Source organism: Phoenix dactylifera, unplaced genomic scaffold, assembly GCF_009389715.1.
Source record: "Phoenix dactylifera cultivar Barhee BC4 unplaced genomic scaffold, palm_55x_up_171113_PBpolish2nd_filt_p 000190F, whole genome shotgun sequence".
Taxonomy (NCBI): Eukaryota; Viridiplantae; Streptophyta; class Magnoliopsida; order Arecales; family Arecaceae; genus Phoenix; species Phoenix dactylifera.
The window spans coordinates 479,330-498,979 of record NW_024067717.1 but is presented as its reverse complement, the minus strand read 5'-3'; the positions used below and the strand labels follow the sequence as shown (position 1 = coordinate 498,979).

Sequence of the window (19,650 nt, the reverse complement as noted above, 5' to 3'; positions counted from 1 at the left end):
GCTTCTGAATTCTTAAAAGGTTCCAAATTATTTACAATGACATCTCAAATTCCAGGGGATTGCCCCTCATCGTCTAATTTTTCGAGGAAATATCTCTTTGCTACTTGATCCCACATATAATGACTCTAATGTCTATCATATTAGTACTCTATTCTAATGCTTAAGATTCTTTTCTTTAATTGTGGTAGCAAAATCCTGATGCATCAAGCTAATTAGCAATCAAGTTCCTTCTCAAAGATCTCACTACCCAGCCTGTTATGTGTTAATACCAACAATAAAATCATTGAATATTTTAATGTCCAAGGAAAGTGGTGTAGTGCTTGTTGAGATGGGTTCTTTTGTCTGTCGTTAGTTTCTCATTGTTAAATTCCATTGGATTGCTTGCATTTATGTCGTTTGAATCTTTGCTAAGTTGGGGCTCGCGTTACTTGGAATATGGCAATGGGTGGCTACATTCAAGGCAAGATTGCACATTGACATCTTCAAGGTAATGATGATGCTGATGTGATATTCCCAACAACAGTGGTAGAATACAAGCAAGGAAGTGGTGGGTGAAGCTGTGGGGACCTCCTATCATCAGATCAAATTATTTTATTTGTTTATTTATTTTTTGAATGGTAGTGGAGTCTGGTGAGTCACAGGCAACCATCAAAGACTGCTCATCAACAAAAGGAGTTTGGAACTGCAGTACTTATTGATGTCCCAACCACCTCTGTTTATACTGTATTTAATGAGTATATGCTTTCAAAGTTGAGATTATTTAACCTTTATTTTACTAATTCTGCTTGAGTTTTACTAGATTATCGGATTCGTTGCCTAAAATATCTTTTTTTTAAATACTGTACAGGCTAGTATTCCGATATCGTTCTTGCTGTATATTGGCTAAAATCTTCGGATAGCCGAGACATATATCTTGGTCATTTTCGAGATTTCAATCTAGATATCGGTCCCGACCAAGATGAATGAGATGGCAGTGGTGAAAAATACTTGATTGTATTGGGACAGGGCATGATATTTTGTTGGGGTTGTGGAAGAATCATACTTTTAGTTTTGAGGCAAACAAAGTGGACATCAGAACCAGCACCCAGGAATCTAAAGCTCTACTTTCTGATGTGTTATCTTGTAAGAATAACTCCCATTTCAGGATTCTTTCCAATTTCCTGTCACCAAGTCAAATGCCATTTTATGTATGATCATGATGGCGAAGCCACCAAAAGCCAATTGTTGCTTTTCCATCCGTCGTGCCACTTGGCATCTTGTGTCAAAATCATACTTCTTGTATAACCTTTGAATCAGCTTCTACTTAGGAAGTCTGCTTCATTTTTATGATGAGAAAAGGCTTGAAAGATGATGACTGATCAACTGGCTTTGTGAGTCCGGCCAAACTTGTATATATATAGTCATGACCACCACTTTACTGCCATAAAATGTGTACCTGATGTAAGAGATGAATAGCTTTGTATAGCCCACACTTACCTTCACATCTAATACTTGTTATTTGAGGTTAAGAGAACTTGCACTTATCCTCGACGATGTGGCATTACTTTGGACGCTTACCTGCCTGTAATAAAATAAAGAGCTAGTGGATTCTACAATCACCAAGACATCAAAAATTTGCTTTGGTTCTATCTTTTATTTTTTTTACATGCACCAGATAGTTTCACTTCAATTAAAACTAAGAATTCGATGGCTTTGTAGGCAAAAGTGGGGGACTGATTGCATTGTTATTGGTTCATGATCGCTAGTTTGCACTTCGGTGGGGGGACCGGACATGTCGGTTTGATAATATGATTGTAAGATTGGTGTGGATTCTGAGAGATCTAGATGTGCCTTTGCATCAAATAATTTCTCCACTTGGTGGGGGTCCCAGAATTGTTGATGCCTCAGGAATCATTTGAAGGGTCCACCAATCTGATGGTCTGATTTAACCCTATAATAATGGTGGTTTTGGACTATTGTAGCACCAAGTGATTATGATACCAACATTTTTTTTTCTGTCAACATATTCTCTCACAGAAGGATGCCAAGGGCTGCAGTTCGTGTATGTCATATTGCTTCAAGCCCTTAACCAAAAAAAAAAATGTTATTCTACCTTCAAATTTATGATAAGATATACTGGCACCATGATTGCTCTAGCCTATCATTTGATTTTTTTTTTTCTCTTTTTAGGCCATAATCTTACTAAGATTTAGCATATTAGAGTTATTGTAACACCAAAAAAATAATAAAATATATATATAATCACAAAGAAACACAATCCTTAATACAAGTTAACAATATTCATAAGTCATCACAAATTCTGATAAATCTAATTGGCTGCAAAAAGATCCTTGCAATTAATTATAACAGCGAGCGTTACTAAAGCATGAGGATTGACATGATTTTTTTGACCATGAGAAGTAAGACCGTCTCTGTTATATCAAGTAAGATGATTGAGTAAGAGATTGATTTGATTTGGTTGTATCTACATATCATAGTTGAAGGCCTACCTAATTTATCTTTACCACTTCTATTCCATTTCTATGATGAGATACTCTGATTTTTCTATTTCAGCAGTTATTTACGGTCATACAATCCCATCTCCAAGTTTTAAACGATTATTTTACTTGAAATCTTTCAATGACATCTTTTTTTATCTTTCACTTTACCAAATTTATTCATTACCATCAACTACATCTTTTTGATGATGAATAGGGGCATTTGGATATTTCAGCTTCTAATTCACCTATATATCGATTATACACACATAATATACAGATAGAGAGAGCTGGACTTAGCCATATTCAAGTGGATCTCGATTTAGATCCAGTCAAATTTAGATTGGACAATAGAGAATTCCACATCGATGATCCGGTTCATTGGATATGATTCACTATCTCTAAACTGCTTATATACAAACACTCATATGATTTGGAGATCTCTAGCCTATGCATCAAATGATCAGAAAAATATATATAATTTTGTTTTATTTAGACTTTAACTATTTTTTTTCTCTTCTTAGTTCTATCCTTGGAATCATTCAAATTGTTAATAGATTTCAAAACTTTTTACTTCTAAAAGCACATTATGGACTAATAGGTATTATAAATAAAAAAATAATAGAAATAGAGGTTTAGATAATCGATGTTAATAGTATTGAGTTGTCACTCCTATAAGTTGTATGTAGCTATCTTCATACTGGTTTTGATCATCATATATACTTTTCTTACAAAATACAACGATATTAAATTATAGAGGTATTTGCTAGTGGTCATGACTGATGTATGGATAGTTAGGTGCCACCTATGATGGATAATTGCCGCTATGTAAAAATAAAAAGGTGGAGATTTATATAATTTCTATCTATGAATTTTTTCTAGTTATAAGTTTTGATCATCATTATACCTTGAGGGGGCGTTTGGTATGGGGTGATTATCTCAAGATTAAGAGTGATGTGGGTGGAGGTGATGAGATCACCATATTTAGTTGCACTATGGTGACCCTACATGGCAAAGATGCCAACTTACCCCCACTTCTCAAATCACCACCCAACTTAGTGATGGAATATCTATCATTGAGGTCTTTAATCCAAGATCACTCCAAGGCAGTAATATTGGGCTGAAAGTTGAGAACAAAAATATCTCTCAATCGAGCAAAAAAATTGATATATCAATATACCATTAATATATTATGTCAATATTATATATGTTATATTATACTAATACTATATACTATATTTATGATATATATTATATCATAGCATATTATTAATCATATTATTGTCATATTATTATTCAATGATAAATTTAAATTATATAGAAATATATTATTGTATTTTATATTTATATCATAAAAGTATTTAATATATTACTTCTATTTGTCTTATTTATCTAATAAAATAATTATTAGCATTAAAAAAGATAATATATTATAAGTATAAATAAAAATATTAATTCTATAATAATAATTAGTATATCTTTATAGGATTAATAATTTTTATTATCTTTAGAATAAATATATTTTTATAGAATATATTAATGATTAATATATCAATATTTTATTATAAGATATTTTATATAATTAATAAATATATTTTTATGAAATATATCAGGAATAGCTTTAGAATTATATGGTGAGTGATCTTGGATTCTCATGAAATACCAAACAAGTTACTCGTAGATATTTAGAAACATTTAATTACTGAAACTTAGCATACCAAAAGCACTAGTCTCAAATCATTAGGGATCAAATTATCTTAGGATAAGGATCATCAATGATATAGGATCACTGGTGATATAAGATCACCTCGGTAATCCCATTTAGTCACCAAACACCACCTAAAAGCTAGGAATCAGACTGCTAATCTCTCCTATATCATAGAGATATTTGTCAATAGTCAAATGCTATTGAAACAATTGAGTGCCATTTGTGAATGGATAACTACCATCCTAGTTGTATGTAAAAATAAAAGGTGGAAATCTAGATGCTCCATATTGCTAGGTTGCATTGCGCTGTGCTACCCATATGAGTCTTATGTAGCCATCATTAAATTAGTTTTGAATTTTGATCATGGTACACCTTAAGAGTTAGGATTTCAGTTGATAACCTCTCTCATAAATTACAAAGATCTTTCTTCATGATTTGGGTTGATAAAGGGATAATTGGTTGTTATTTGGAAATAGATAATGGCCACCCTAGTTCATAAGAGGCTCCTACAAGTTCAATCAAAAGGTAGAAGTTAACTGTGGATTGAATATGTCCAATGGCTATGTACAAGAAATCTTTAATGATAATCAAAAAATCCTTTTAGTAAATTCTTTATACAAAATTCATGCTAAAATATAAAAGTATTAATAGGGTTAGGTAAATGCATATAATTTTTTTAAAAAAATTTTAATACTTTTAATTTTTTTTTTTTAACAACGGAGGCTCATACACTCTTAGTATGAATACATCAAAAAAATCAAAAAGTAACGAGTTTCAAAGCGCTCTAGGCAGCTCCCTTTCATCAATTCAGAGAACTTCTTTAGAGTGATTTGCCATATACGAGGCCATCCAATTCGCAGCTCTATTGGCCTCTCTGTAAATATGCTTGGATTGGAAGGCAACGTTTCTATCTACCGTGATCCAAATATTGTAGAGCATAGATGGCAGACATCCATGCCACTGGTATATCTCTGGATCCAATCGACCACCATAGCCAAATTACCTTCAAGTAAGATTGTGTTGGCTTATGGTATGCGTTGAACTTGATATAGACCGGCCTAAGCTACTTTCAACTCTGCACAAAAAGAAAAGTATCAAATGTCTAGCACCCGTCAGCTGCAACTACTGTCCGGCTTCTGAATTCTGATTATAAAGCCCACCTAATGTGGGATTTCTTTGGTTTCTTGGTTTGAGAATAGAGTCAAATACGTCGCTGTGTGAAAATTGCTTGCTTGGCTTTGGTTTCTTTTCCGTTAAAAAAAAGAGAGGGCGGAGGAGGGCAGCATTTTGGGAAAGAAGCGAGCCCTTCTTCGGGTCGTCCCTCTTACCGATTTCGAGGACGTTTGGAGGGGAAATCCCAATTGGGATTTCCTCTTTGAGCTCTTGGAATACCTCAAGATCTAATTTTTATGCGAAAAATGGCGTGGTAGGAGGGGTTTGGGTTTGACTTCTCCTGCTGGGATCCGGAAATTCCTTCTCAGTCGTCGTCGAGATCGTTCAAAATTTGGCCTGGAAGCGTGAAAGCCCTTTTTCGTAGAACGAGATTTCGAAAAACTTGTGAAGAATTTGGTTGCTGGTTGACGAGGAGCCTTGTAATTTGACATGGGCTTTGGTGATTGCCGTTTTCTTTGACGACCCACTCCGGATCGTTGAATTTAATCTGAATTGTGAGGGATTTGGCTTTGTGGATACCGGAACTCATCGAGATTTGTGAGTTGTTGGGGGATTGATTTGAGTTGGAGGCAGGAGATCATGCGGAATTGAGTGGAGGGTTCTCTTTCTTCATCTAAAGTGGTTTTCCAATGGCTGGAGAGGATTTGATTGAGCTCAAATTTAGGCTCTTTGATGGCACCGACCTCGGGCCGAACAAATATGATCCTTCGACCACTGTAGCATCCCTCAAAGAAACCATTCTGGCTCGATGGCCTCAAGGTAAGATTTGATGGTGTCTGGCGCCTCTCTCTGCGATTTGATTTGCTTTCTTCTAATTGCTTTCTTGCATATTTATTGAATACTGTTAATTAGTTTCTTCTTTAACATGAAGCTCGTGCTGTTTAGTTTTCTTTTTTCAATTCAGTAAATCAAATTACATATATTTTTGGTACCTGAATGGATTTCGGTCTTACTACCCTGATATCTTTATGTTTCTACAAGTGATTTGTGTGCGCAAGGGATACGATTCATTTATGTATGTCTTCCTTGTTTGTTTTTCTGATTTAAAGCATATAAACTGCCCTTCCTCCTCTGCATAATTTCTGATATGATTTCTAAAATATACTCAGAATGGGGAATCCATTCATGGTGCAGCACTCTGACTTTACTTTCTTCTTTCTCCCATCCTTCTATGCCCCTTGCAGAAATTTTGTGGTTGAATCGATAACCTCGACATCTGCTGCTAGTGTCTGTCTGAAGAGATGATAGACATTTCTTTTCTTGGAAGAGATTACTTCTTATTGATTGCTTTAGCTGGTTTTCTATCCTGTTTAGTGTATTCTACTTAGCAGTTCCACCAACTTTCATGACCAGCTGTTCCCGGTTCACATTTTAAGACCTCGATTTGTTTATGTTAAGCTGGGACAATCCCCATATGAGGATCATGAATAGTTCTTTCTCAACACGTTTTGCTTCAGCTTATTTCAACTTCAATTGTAACATTCCAAAAATGGTAGAATGACTGCTTAATTGGTCATGTCCCTATTTTTTGTTGCTCTCTTCTCTGATCTCACCTCATTAGCCTTATCCATTTATATGCATCTATTGGCCTGTCAAGCGGCTCTTAGATGTTCAGATTATGTTATGTTGCACCACTAACTGCATAAACCTAGGGATAAAGAAATTTACCTGATTGATATTTTAGCAGTCAATCATCTAAATTATCCTACTCGAGTGTTTACCTTTTCCTTTAAAGACATAAAAGCTATATCACATTATGGGCACTTTGGTTACTATATCCATTTCTTCAACTTGCTTATGTGTGAATCTTCTGTCCAAATTGTGTGAAGCTTGATCTTCCAAACTTAGGATATTAGAGGAAGGTGTTAAAATGGGAGATCTATGGAGTGGTCCTGAGGTTGCATGGTAGTACTGTTTTTTCCTACTGTAACACATATATTTGTCAAAAGACAGCATGATTTATAAACCTATTTCAAATAATAATTAAACAGACAAGCAGCTTTTGCAATTTATCTGTTTAGATGTAGATTTTGCTACAAGGACAAATTGGGGTTGTTAAGGTTCATAATCTAATTGGAGTTGTCAACAATCTCACCTGACTGAATTGGGTTTCCCTAATGATTTTTTTTTTAAGGAGTGGTCCTCAGGTTGCATGGTAGTACTGTTTTTTCCTACTGTAACACATATATTTGTCAAAAGACAGCATGATTTATAAACCTATTTCAAATAATAATTAAACAGACAAGCAGCTTTTGCAATTTATCTGTTTAGATGTAGATTTTGCTACAAAGACAAATTGGGGTTGTTAAGGTTCATAATCTAATTCGAGTTGTCAACAATCTATTGGCCTATCAACAATCTCACCTGACTGAATTGGGTTTCCCTAATGATTTTTTTTTAGGGACCAGAATCCAAGGTCAGTAGTCTGGGAATGTAATACGCCACTGGAAGAAAATAGACATAAGAGATAAATGTTAATCTGAATGGAGGTTGTGAGGATGAGCAAATGCGTGCTAGGATTAGCCACTGAGAAGTACAAATCAGCAAAGAATAGTAAAACAACCATAATAAAATGGAATCATTGTGCTTATGGGCCTCATTTTTGACTTTAACAGGACATGGATAGTGTCTTGTCATTATAATATGCTTTGGCTGCAAATATATGTCCAATATAAATATTTATTCCTAATTTCTGATGGGTCAGCAACAATATTGCCATCAAATACCTCATTTGTAAAGGAAGGAGTTGAATTAGGATTTTTTTTTCTTGGGAGGACATCTTTTATGATACAGTCTGCTTAAGTAGGTACATTGATTTACTTATTTGACTGCTGATGAAAATCTATATTCATATTATTTAGTCCCATCAATGACCATTTTTTCTCATTATGTCTTATGTTATTTTTTTTCCTTTTTAGTATGTATATGTGTAATTCATGAAGCATTCAATATCTTATAACTTGATTTTTTTTTTGTCTTTCAATTATTGATTAAATGCTTTGTTGTTGAAAAATTGTTATACTGATAGACAAAGAAATTGCTCCAAAAACAATAAATGATTTGAAGCTCATCAATGCGGGGAAAATATTGGAGAACAACCGGACTCTTGCTGAATCCAGGGTATCAGTGGGAGAGATCCCAGGTGGTGTAATAACTATGCATGTTGTTGTGCGGCCTCCCCAGCTTGACAAAAATAATGGTATCTTTTTCTCTTCCTGTTTATTATTTATAATTCTGTTCATATGTTTTCAGACTAGTTTGTGAAGAGTTGGTTTATATTGCAGAAACTCATCCTTGTTAATGAATTTGTTAATATAAAATGACATTTTGCAATTTAACTTGTAAGTAAAAAACCATTGTTAATGATGGTTATAGCTCTAATTTTCAGCCTGGTGATTGCATTAATAGCATCTAGTGCTAGTTGTGTGGATTATATTATGAAACCCTCGTCACATGATATTGGAACAATCTGATTGAAATGGATTTGTTTGCTGTTCTGGAAAAGCGGGTCAAACTTTTGTCATGTCTTGTATATTGGCTTGCTAGCACTAACCAAGTCTTGGCATACGGCTCATAGGCTTTAGTTAATTCATAGTCCCTCTTACATTTGTTTATGAGAAGCCAACTTCAAAATTTGTGAATATTAGCTCGTTGGATTGGAATTTTGATGCATCATTTGTAATTCAACTAGGGGGCTATTTCACATGCTAGCCAGCAGGCCCCCACACTGGTCTCCCACTCACCTTTTATCCTCCTTGCTGGCGCTAGAGGACGAGGTTCCTCCCCTGTTGCTCCCCCTCTCATCTCCTTCCTCACCCCCATCTCTTCTCCGTTTCCCCTCTTATTCAACCTCCCCCTTGATCCACACTCCCCTCCCACTCCCTTTCCCCTCTTATTCAACCTCCCCCTTGATCCACACTCCCCTCCCACTCCCCACTCCAGCGTCCCAACCCCTGTGGCCCCCCTACCAACAAAATAGACCACGAGGACATGTTGGGAGATGCATATCACCACCAAGAGTGTTATGTCTTTGCTCAATGGTGGTGCTGAACTCGTCAAAGAGGAACTCGAAGGTGGTGCAGCCCATTTGGAATGTTAGTGGGAACTCGGTCTTGGGGAGTTCCCCTCCTCCTTCCCCCTCCATCTGCTCTCCTTTCCCTTCTCATCCTCACTCTTCCCTCCTCCATTCCTCCTCATCCTGTTCTCCCTCCTCCCTACATCACTTCCCCTCATCTTCCCTCCAAAAGGGGAGATTTAGCACTTGCAACTCAAGTTGTATTGGTGCTTGAGCTGCAGTGTAGCTCCACCAATGGGACTCCAAACAGCCCCTAGGAGTTTACAAGGAAATTACCAACTTTTTTGAATCAAGTCATTAGCCAATATCGGTAATGACCTGCAAGGGCAACTAAGTTTGATGAGTTACTTTGACATTGGTGCGCAGTTAAATATGGAAATTACAATTCTACTGGATAAGATATTAAAATTGGGCTTGATTGTAAATTGTATGGTATGCTTATAACATTGGCATGCTGTTGTTTCAGAGAAAGGGTCATCGTAGTTGGAGCATGACTAGCTGTAAGATCAAAAGTATGGTTATGCTACTGAATTATAATATAGAGTTTTATGGGTAAGGTTGCCTCTAACATTTTGCTTACATGCTCATGTTGTTGTAACTTTGGTTAAGGCTTGCTTTCTAAGTGCGTATAAAGAAGACTTGAGATATAATTGGAAGTTCAAACAAGTTATTCATTCTTTAGAAACTAGTTCCTATGTAGTAGATGAAATGACTCTGGTTCCTAAGCAAATAGATTTCTTCTATGAAAGAAACAACTTATTTACTTCAACCTAGATTGAAGGGATCAACACTGGTGTTGTCTATGTTTTTGATAGGCCATGGAGAAGAGTTTTGAAGGCAAGAGAGCAGCGAACGAGTTCATGTAATTCACATGTTGTCTATCCTTTCTGACAGTGGACTCTTAACAGCCAATGGGTTGATAAATCATCCATAGGCGAAACCGAAAATCTGATTGAAGACCTGTCTATGAAAAAAGTGTTGATGATCACATACCATATCACAACTTTGCCATTCAGGATGCATCGTTCTAAAGGCATACATCCATGCTTGTATGATTTGTTCACTATTTTAGGCAGATAGTCCCTACATAAGTGGACCCTAATAAAACAAGACTTCAAGTGGACTATTATTCAACATAAGTGGACCCTAATAAATTTGTAAGGTAGGGGGTTGTTGAGTTCTTAATCTCACTAGAGATGGACCTAAATTAGAAATTATGCATTCCTTAAGGAACACACTAAGGATTAGTCCTAGTGAAGGCTGAATTTGACCCCAGTATGTGGGATCTCAAAGCTTGGAAGATTAGATCGTTAATCTCTTAAGACAGAATACCTGAAACTCGACTCCTCTAAGGAACAAACAATATACCTTAGGCATATCTACTGTAGTCTTTAGTGCTTCAAATGATAGAGTCAAATTATGGATTATGAGTTGATAAAGGACAAGCTAAGATTTCAACCAGCAGTTTATGTGATGCTAGTATTCTTGGATTCTTCTAAAATGAATAACCAAGTCTTTAATCTTTGCAAGAATAGACATGTCACAAAATATAGGTTCCTTTAGGAACAAAACTGAGGACAAAACCTATGTTGGCTGAACTGAAATCAATGACATATGAGTTTTTTAAGAAGCCTGTAGGCCCCCAGCTCTATTAGAGATGGTACAGATTTTTGACTAAACATAGCTTAAGGAAGAAGGAAGATAATTCAGGCATTTAGAGCCTAGCTTTTCTAAGGGAAAGTTCCATGGACTTCAGAGCAACAAGTCAATATCAGTTGCTATCTAGAGTTTTTAATTTTACATGCAAACTTGTTTGGCAGGCCTGGCAAGCAACCAAATTTCAGTGCTTTACATTGATTTGTTTGAGTTGGGCTTGTCATAATGGACCTTGTATGATCAGGAGTTAACAAAACGTATGTATTTTGTTTAAATTTGAGTAACATAGTTGGGTTCAGCCCTATATATCTGATAATTGACAAGGATATTTACAACCTCTAAGATTGTCAGATCAGACCAAGGTAACCATTAAGAAATGTTCAACTACTAGTCTCATTTCTGATTTATGTAGTATTTGTAGTTTTTTACATGATTAGTTGCAAGGTTTTAAATATCGATACTACATTCCATACCATCTTTCCATTAGAATGGCATAGTTGTGGTACGTACGTACGAAAACTGATAGCTTCCCAAAAAATAAAAAAACTATTGGTACCTGACCGGTACGGTCGGTATGGTACTGCCGATATGTACCAGTACAGACCGATGCAGCCAGTATGTCTGATATAGCTGTTTAGGCGTCCCAGCACCTAAACTGGTGCCAGTTGCTCGCTGGAATAGGATGGTAGTGGTTGTACAGTCCTGTTCCGGTGGTTTTTGAAATCATGATTAGTTGTCATGGTAGGAAACTGAGTGAGGAACCTTTAGTTGAAAGATAAGTGCCTAAATGTTGTTCCCCACACCTCTTCTAAAATTGGTTCATGGAAGCTACAAGATATGTCTTTGTTGGCACATATCTCAGGCCTACATCTGATTGTGAATGGATAAAAGTTACCCCACTTCTTTTCAACTGCTTCTGTTCTCCCTTTGATATCATCTTCTTGACTTTTTGTGACTGCACAACATCATTGCTGACTTTGAAAAATTGGAACAAATCTCTCTCTTTTCTTCAAGCTTGTTTAATGAACACTTGACAAACCAGTTATTAGATTTGTCGTGTGTTACAAACTTGTTTAAATTCAACTTGGAAGACTGTTGGTCGGATTCCTGTTTGATAACTTATTTGGTATATGAATGAAGCCACATCTGTGGACTTCAGCAGCCCTGGAATTGCTGACAGTAAAATAAACCAAGAGAATTTTGTACTGAAGTACTTACGGAGATCCGTTCATGTCATTCCTGGATCTCTTCATTGTTTATGCTACATGATTAGTAATGCTCTTCAGAAACGAGAATATAGAGTGTAACTTATGGCACCACATGGTATGTACCTACCCATGTACAGCTATGTCTCTGCTTTATTTTTTATTTTTTATTTTTAAAGCCGTCTCCACTTCTGCTTGTAATAAACACAAATGATATATGATTAATTTTGGAAATGATTGGAATCTATGTTAATTATCTATTATTATTTGCTTTGACATTTTTAATATAAATCTGGATCTAAGATTTTATTAATCTGTTAGTTAACCTTGGAAATGGTTTGGGTTTAGATGCTTATGATGCTATTCGTTCAACAGTTTTTAGTATTTGGTTAGAATTTAGAATCTTTTTCTGTTTTTTAAATGATAGAGAATTTTAAATCCTAATGCTCTCCCAAATATCCCTAACGCTCCAAATCCTGGCGAAGGCAGCATTCCCAGGTTGCTTGGTCCAACCGCCAAGGACTATCAGCTTGTTAAGTTGAAACCTTCATATAAAATATCTCTAACCAAATATAGTTGCTATATATTATTAAGGAGTTTCATTATGGATGCCTTCCATGTAATCATGCTAGCCTGAAGATATCATTATTTCTGTATAATACTAACATGGATCATAGTTTTCTACAGAGAAACAGCTTGCGAATGCCCCAAAGCAGAACAGATGCGCATGCACTATCCTGTGATACCAAATTATAGTTCCCTAGATCATCTTCAGTTGGCTTTTTGGAGTAAATATCCTTACTGTTAATTGTTTAGCTGGCTGCAAAAATTCAGTCAAATGGCATTGCTCTTGGTCCATGATCTGGAAGGAGCTCCTATACCTGATGCCGATAGGTCATCTTTTCTTTGTGGCTAGAATTTTGCGAAGATTCTGGGGTTCAGCACATCTGATTGTGCGGGAGGAATTGGAATCATGTTGTGGTTGTATAAATAGGAGTTTTTCTTAAAAAAAGAACTACTTGTTGCTACTTTGCTATGATCTTGGTTTCATTGAATGATTCTTTTTGAAGTATCAATTCAGTTTATGAGAACCCCTCATTTTGTTTCAGGCTCGACCCCCGAAAACAAGGACAAAAAACTGCATGGATTAGCCTCTTGCAGAAGCGGTAAGCAAATTTGGAAAATATTAGAGTAAATCCAACCCCTTGTAGTTGGGATCATTGATTGATTAGCCTCATGAGTTCAGAGATCCAAGCAACAGCCTGTTTATATCACAATTCATGTGTTATGCACCAGGTGCTTTTAAGATTTTTATTGGAAGTATTTTGATGCCTCGCACCATGTATGTATGTGTATATACTTGTATTACATGTGATGCATGCAATTGGTTTAGGGAGAGCACCTATCAAATGCTTGTGCTTCCATAACCAGTGAAACGTTTGTTAATGATGTCCATAGCAACTGTCGGCCGTAGAAATTGAATTCTACCCCTTAAAAACTCTTAGATTATCAGTCACTAATAAGTCAGACAAAATACTAATCACCAATTATGGCACACCATAATTCAAACAAAATACTAATCACCAATTGAATTCAAAACCATAGTCACAGCCACTACATTCCTCTTGTCATTGGTCCACCACCAAATCACCTTGAGTCTTCTCTGGACAAATCAATGACACCAAACCACTTGGTTGCACCTTTCTTCTTATCCCAAAGAAGCTCTTGTAAGGGCTTCTTGGCTTTAGGCCGCTTCTCCCCAAACTCTTCTTCTATCTTCATCTTCTCCTCATAGAGTTTCTTCATGACGTAGACTTCGGCAAGGTAACCCCCCATGAATGCCATAACTTAGAATTTGAAAGTCCAAAACACTCTTCTTGTGCTGCTGCTACTCTTCTTTTGGATGATACAAGATTTAAGCAATAAGAGTCGGGGATTTATAGGGCAAACTTAAGTTCGATCGGTGGCCAAGGCAAAATGGAATAATAATTAGTGCCAGGGTTTGGATGGTGTCACGCATGATGGTATATGATAAATTTTCCTTGAAACATTTTTCGTGTGCTGGTGAGCTGCCTCACAAGAATGATTTAGATACGTGCATGCAAGGATGGTCCAAAGTGCATGACACTTAGTAATAGAGAGCTTTAGTTTCTTTGAAGGAAATTAGTAATACTGACTTCAGCAACACAATTCTCTAATGCAGTCCTTTTTGAAGTCCCACATTAATAATCCATTGTTTTATGCCTAACTTTTCATCAATTATCGATTATTTTAGGTAAAAGATGCAAAGATCTAAGAATTCGTGAGGCTAGGGTCTCTCATGCTAGCTGCTGTCTCCAAACAAACAGTTAAGTCATTTGCATTGGAGCCAACCATGAGACTTCCTAGTTGGAAAAGAAATATAATAGACATAGATGGACTCATTGGCTTATTTTATACTTCCACTTGATTCGCTATATAAATATTAACGCAAACTTATGTCTCCTAGAAATTTTAGGGATATAAATATGAGAAGCTGGTATATGCTTTGATTGATCAGTAAATAAGTAAGGATTGTCCAAAATTCATTCTCAGTTCCACCGCAACGCTTCAACAAAGTCATGAAATTTTGGAGTCAGATTTCATTTCGAGGTTCTGCGCACCACCGAGCACTTGTGCAAGCCCATGATGGGCTGTGAATTAGATTTTATTGGTCCCCTGTGAATCTCACCTGTCATCCCTCCTCTTCCTTTTCATGAAGATAACTCTGTGCAATGACACACATATTTGTTGATCTAATGAATCAACAAGTACTTCTTTTCTCCACAAAAAAAAAAAAGAATAAGAAGGGAATTGATAAGTGCTTCAGACTAGTTTGCTCCACTAATTCCATCTTATAATTTAGCTGATTTGACACTAGAATCAGCAGTGATATAGTTTACTCTTATTAAGAATGGCGAAAAAAAAAAAAATCTTTATCATCTATCTCTATGAGATATCGAATCAACCTGTATCACAGGCAATCTAGCCACTTGGAGGTATGCATATATATCCAAGATTCCAAATGAACTCCTAGAATATCACTGGAACCACTATAGTAATATCACTGGAACCACCTCTTAAAACTTTGTTTAGTGACCCAGTTGTTTAAAAGATTAGACTTTTTCTTCATGTTCAGAGAGTTGGATGAGACATTATTCGACCAGGCATTTCAGTATCCAATTCATGAAGCATCAATACTTCCACTTCCGAGGATGGTGTACGTCACTCCTAAGGGAATGTTGCAGTCTTGTTACACAAGATACCAAGTGGTGCCAATGTAGTTTAGTTTGGATAATCTAGGCTGTATAAAGTGCCAAATCGAGCTTACAGTTGTTTAGAGTGTTGGGTTTTGATCTAAATCTGGCTCATTAAGGCTGTAACTTTGGATCTATTCTTGATCATATATACCAGATCCACCATAATATCATTAATTTGGTGAGACGACATTGAGCTTCTAGACTTCTCTGTTCAGGTCCAAGTTAGTGAAACCCATGCATGTACTTCTCTTTTGACACATGCTACTAGAGAACTAGCGAGTCGGGCCATATAGATATGTATTTAGTCCCACATCAGCTATGTGCTAAGTAAATATAGGATACTTATAACAGATCTAGGAACTCAAATAATATCTTATGGCTTACGATTTTGGGTGAAATTCTGGATCGTTATAAATAGTATCAGAGCGGATTTAGATCATAGCTTATGTGGACTAGAGAATACTATGTTGACAGATCGTAGGTTGATCATGGTACTTGTGATTGAATTTAAACTCTTATTATAGTAAGGATGCCATGGCTTAAACTGAAGAAGTATGTGAGGATAATACATGCATAGATTTAGTACTATATCGGCTATATACTGAATAGATTTTGCATACTTATATAGGATTAAAAAAAACTCAAATAACACCTTTCAGTTAGTCTTTTTGGATGATGACTTAGATCAGATGACTTCAACAACATTTTTTCCCCTCTATTGCAAAAGGTAATGGTTTGAACACTGGTTCCATCTATTATAAAGAATCAATATAAAGAATTACTACATAATTAAAAATCCTTATAAACTGCACACAAAACAATTGCCACAAAAAAGATAAAACAAACAATTACTAGAAAATATAAAAGTTCATCATAATGTCACAACCAACCAACCAACTTTCAATAGGTTGGATATTGAACTCATAGTTATAGCTACAAATGGTTAATTTCTACTCTTCTGATCCTCCTGTCGGTGTACTGCAGCATCTCCAGCGTTGCAGGCATTCTCGAGGCTGCACAAACCATTGGGATGGACTTTCTTTCGTAATCCGAAGAAACCTTTGCTGGGCTTCTTCTCTTCGGACTTCTTTCCTCCCATCTCTTCTTCCGTTCTCTTCATCTTCTCCTTGTGGAGCTTCCTCATGACATAGGCTTCGGCAAAGTCTCCTCCCATCAAGGATGCCATGACTTGGATGAGGAGAAAGCCAACTACTCTCTTCTTTGTTCTTCTCCTCTCTCTTCCTCTTCTTCGCCTCTTTCGGATCTTGGTGGCGTGGAGTTTCCGGCCGCTGCATGGAGACGGATTTATAGAGCTTGGGAATGGCTTGGCGGCCAAGGCAGTGGGTGGTGGGACCGGGGGGGGGGTGCATGTTTCGCGCGAAAGAACGATCAAACTTCTATCGAGCGAAACCACCGTCGGATCATCAGCCGCCTTCTTTCAGATCTGTGTCAACGGATAACGACGGATTTACGATCGCTTTGAGATATGTACGGTGGGTGATCCAATGGTGATACGCGCGAAGGAAGGTTAATCCTTCTTTCGCGCCAAAGATACAACCCGATCCCGTGCGCGTGGGATTAGCGGGGCGTAGCGCGGGCGCTTCCCGCTGGTTTGGGTGGTGTCATGCATGACGACGGATTAAAGCTATCTTGGAAAGCTATCTTTTTTTTTTTAAGTCATTCTTCATTTGAAAAATCGACTGATGCGATCTTGAAGCAATCAAGGAGGTGAATTGATCAAGCATCTTTCTTGATGGATTTCAATTATTGTCGATGCTACTTCCACTACATTTCATCCCATCTTTTTAGTCCTTGGGTTCAAAAAAATTATGCCTGTACCCAGCACTCATGGATATATGGATATGTCTAATTCATAGGGTCTTACAAGAACCTTAAAAAATGTTAACTCAAAGTGCTGAATGGCTGGTCCAATTTCTTTCCTTTTCTCATTCTCTTTCATTATAAACAATAAATTTAGAAAGAGACAGAAAGAGAGAATCCGTAATCAAAATCTCATGCTCCAATGGATGGCTGTAACTCAGCTAGACGGCAGCAAAGTTCCTTTAATTTCCAACATAGCATACACGTGGCATGCGCCAAAATGTAATCCTACATGATAGCAAGTTAATAATTAGTTTGCACGTCAATTGTTTTGCTTCTAAATATTAATTTCTTCAGTCAGCTAAATGGAAAAGGGAATCCAATTCAACCTGCTCCACCAATCTAATGTGTTAGACTTGGATCTGGATCAAAGACTTCAGAAAATTTGTTTAGCCAAAATGTGACTCAACCCACTTGCGACCTATATTTCTTTTATATGTATGTGTGTTTTTTTATGTGTGTGTGTGGGGGTGCAGATTCATGTGGAATTCGAAGTGTTCCATCCACCCTTATCCAGAGTCACTAATTTCTTGTGTGTGACACGTTCCAAAATGGTGGCTGACTGGCTTCAATGGAGATATATATATATATATATATATATATATATATATATATAGTATTGTGCTTGAGTGTGCCCACTATAAAAAAGTTTCTATCCAAGCACACTGTCATTTATACTTGTGGAACGTAAAGCAAGTTGCATAACCAACTTTGAGCTGCATGTAAAGAGACTGTATATATATAATTTTGTCTTAGGGAAAGCTGGTGGTGTGAGCCAGAGGACTAGCCTCGGTTGGTTGCTTAAACTGAGGTGAGGCTCTTGGTTCATAGTATTATTTTTATCGTTTTGTTTTTAAACGAGAACTTGTTGGAAGAAGCATGCGACCTTTTAGCCTGCAGGTATGAATTGCATGCATATGCTTGGGTGAGAAAAGTCACGTACGTACGTTCACTCGTAACCGGAACAAAGTTTCTGACTTAATAGGGTTGGTGCTAGCCAGCCACCAAATTAATGCTCTCGCATGTATTTTATGTTATCTCTGACGTTGTCAACGAAGTTATAGGCATATTTTGTTCCATGGATCGGGGGAAAATATAGTTGTTTAGAGTTCAGGAATGAATTGGGATGACCATAGATTAGAAAGATAATTGCAACTCTTTAATGACGTTCTCCAACAAAATAAGAAGAAGAAGAAAGAAGCTGCGATCGAGTTGATGAAAGGTATATTGTTTCTATTTCTACCTTCTCCATTTGTACCAATCTTAATCTGAACACTACCCACATCTCCAGGTGTAGGAAAGTTCGTTATGGCATGACAAAGAACCAAATGAACACATGAATATGTGAACCTTCACCTCCTTCTAAATACTATAGGACTGTTATCAGAGGCCGTATCACACTCGTATCTTTGATAGCGTGCCTCAATAAGCTCTATTCTAGCACAAAACCAAGGCTTATTGCGTCCCTCATAATGATGTTTCTTTGGAAACTACTAAGAGAATCCAACAAACCAGATATTTCTTCTTCGATCCCTTCTTTTTGTTCGCTATATTATAAGCAACTAAATTACATATTGCAGTTGCACCAAGCTTCATTCAACAACCAGCACACCTTACTTTTATTTTTATACTGGTTGAACAAACTTAACAAGCAGTAGACATACTTTACTTCCTGGCCTCCAGGAATGCTGCTCCGCCTTCTTCTCCGGTGGAAACCGGCATCGAAGAGCCACTCGGGTGAACTTTCTTTTTCGATCCCTTGTCTTTCTCTGCGCCCTTCTCATCTCCCCTCCTCTCCATCTTCTCCTTGGTTTGTGCGCTCAGTATACTGATGCGGGCATAGTTGAATCCAAGAGGAACCATGCTGTGATAGAGTGGCAATGGAGGCTTGAAGCTTAATTGGTGTAAAAATTCAGTGTGGGACTCAGAGATGGAGGCAAGGAGTATTATTTATAGGACTCCCAACTGTCTTGTCTTCTTCTTGGTTGGATAGCAAGGCCAGCTATTAGTTTCTCTCCAGCTTGTCATGATTTTGTTGTGAAGAAATAGATAAACGCAGCCACCCAACCATTGCACTAAGTCAAGTTGACATTCATGCTCACACTTGTAGTGCTGCCGCTATCACCAAGGCTATTATATGCAGCCGCCCAAGGCTGCAATTTTCAATTACTTGGCTTCAAAGAGAGTTAAGTACCTG

At 36.9% G+C, this 19,650-nt stretch overlaps 1 protein-coding gene across 3 annotated transcripts; it reads left to right on the top strand.

Annotated features, from left to right (window-relative positions):
- Positions 1-5,368: 5,368 nt before the first annotated feature.
- LOC103715223 (membrane-anchored ubiquitin-fold protein 3) lies at positions 5,369-13,402 on the top strand. 3 transcript variants are annotated; one of them, XM_008802785.4, is made up of 3 exons: positions 5,369-6,117; positions 8,387-8,557; positions 12,972-13,402. In XM_008802785.4, exons 1-3 carry the CDS (start codon positions 5,988-5,990, stop codon positions 13,100-13,102), a joined length of 432 nt encoding a protein of 143 aa, XP_008801007.2. In that variant the 5' UTR covers positions 5,369-5,987; the 3' UTR covers positions 13,103-13,402. The 3 variants fall into 3 exon arrangements, with proteins under 3 accessions (XP_008801007.2, XP_038973152.1, XP_008801008.2); XM_039117224.1 differs by lacking the exon at positions 12,972-13,402 and adding an exon at positions 9,900-9,931 and having other exon boundaries at positions 5,370-6,117; XM_008802786.4 differs by having other exon boundaries at positions 5,375-6,117; positions 12,982-13,402.
- Positions 13,403-19,650: the final 6,248 nt, after the last annotated feature.

Bases quoted from the DNA above. Each gene is read 5' to 3' on its own strand.
- LOC103715223 (XM_008802785.4), top strand. From the start codon at position 5,988: ATGGCTGGAGAGGATTTGATTGAGCTCAAATTTAGGCTCTTTGATGGC. The intron at 6,118-8,386 runs GTAAGATTTGAT...TTATACTGATAG, and splicing joins TCTGGCTCGATGGCCTCAAG to ACAAAGAAATTGCTCCAAAA. The intron at 8,558-12,971 runs GTATCTTTTTCT...CATGGATCATAG, and splicing joins CCAGCTTGACAAAAATAATG to TTTTCTACAGAGAAACAGCT.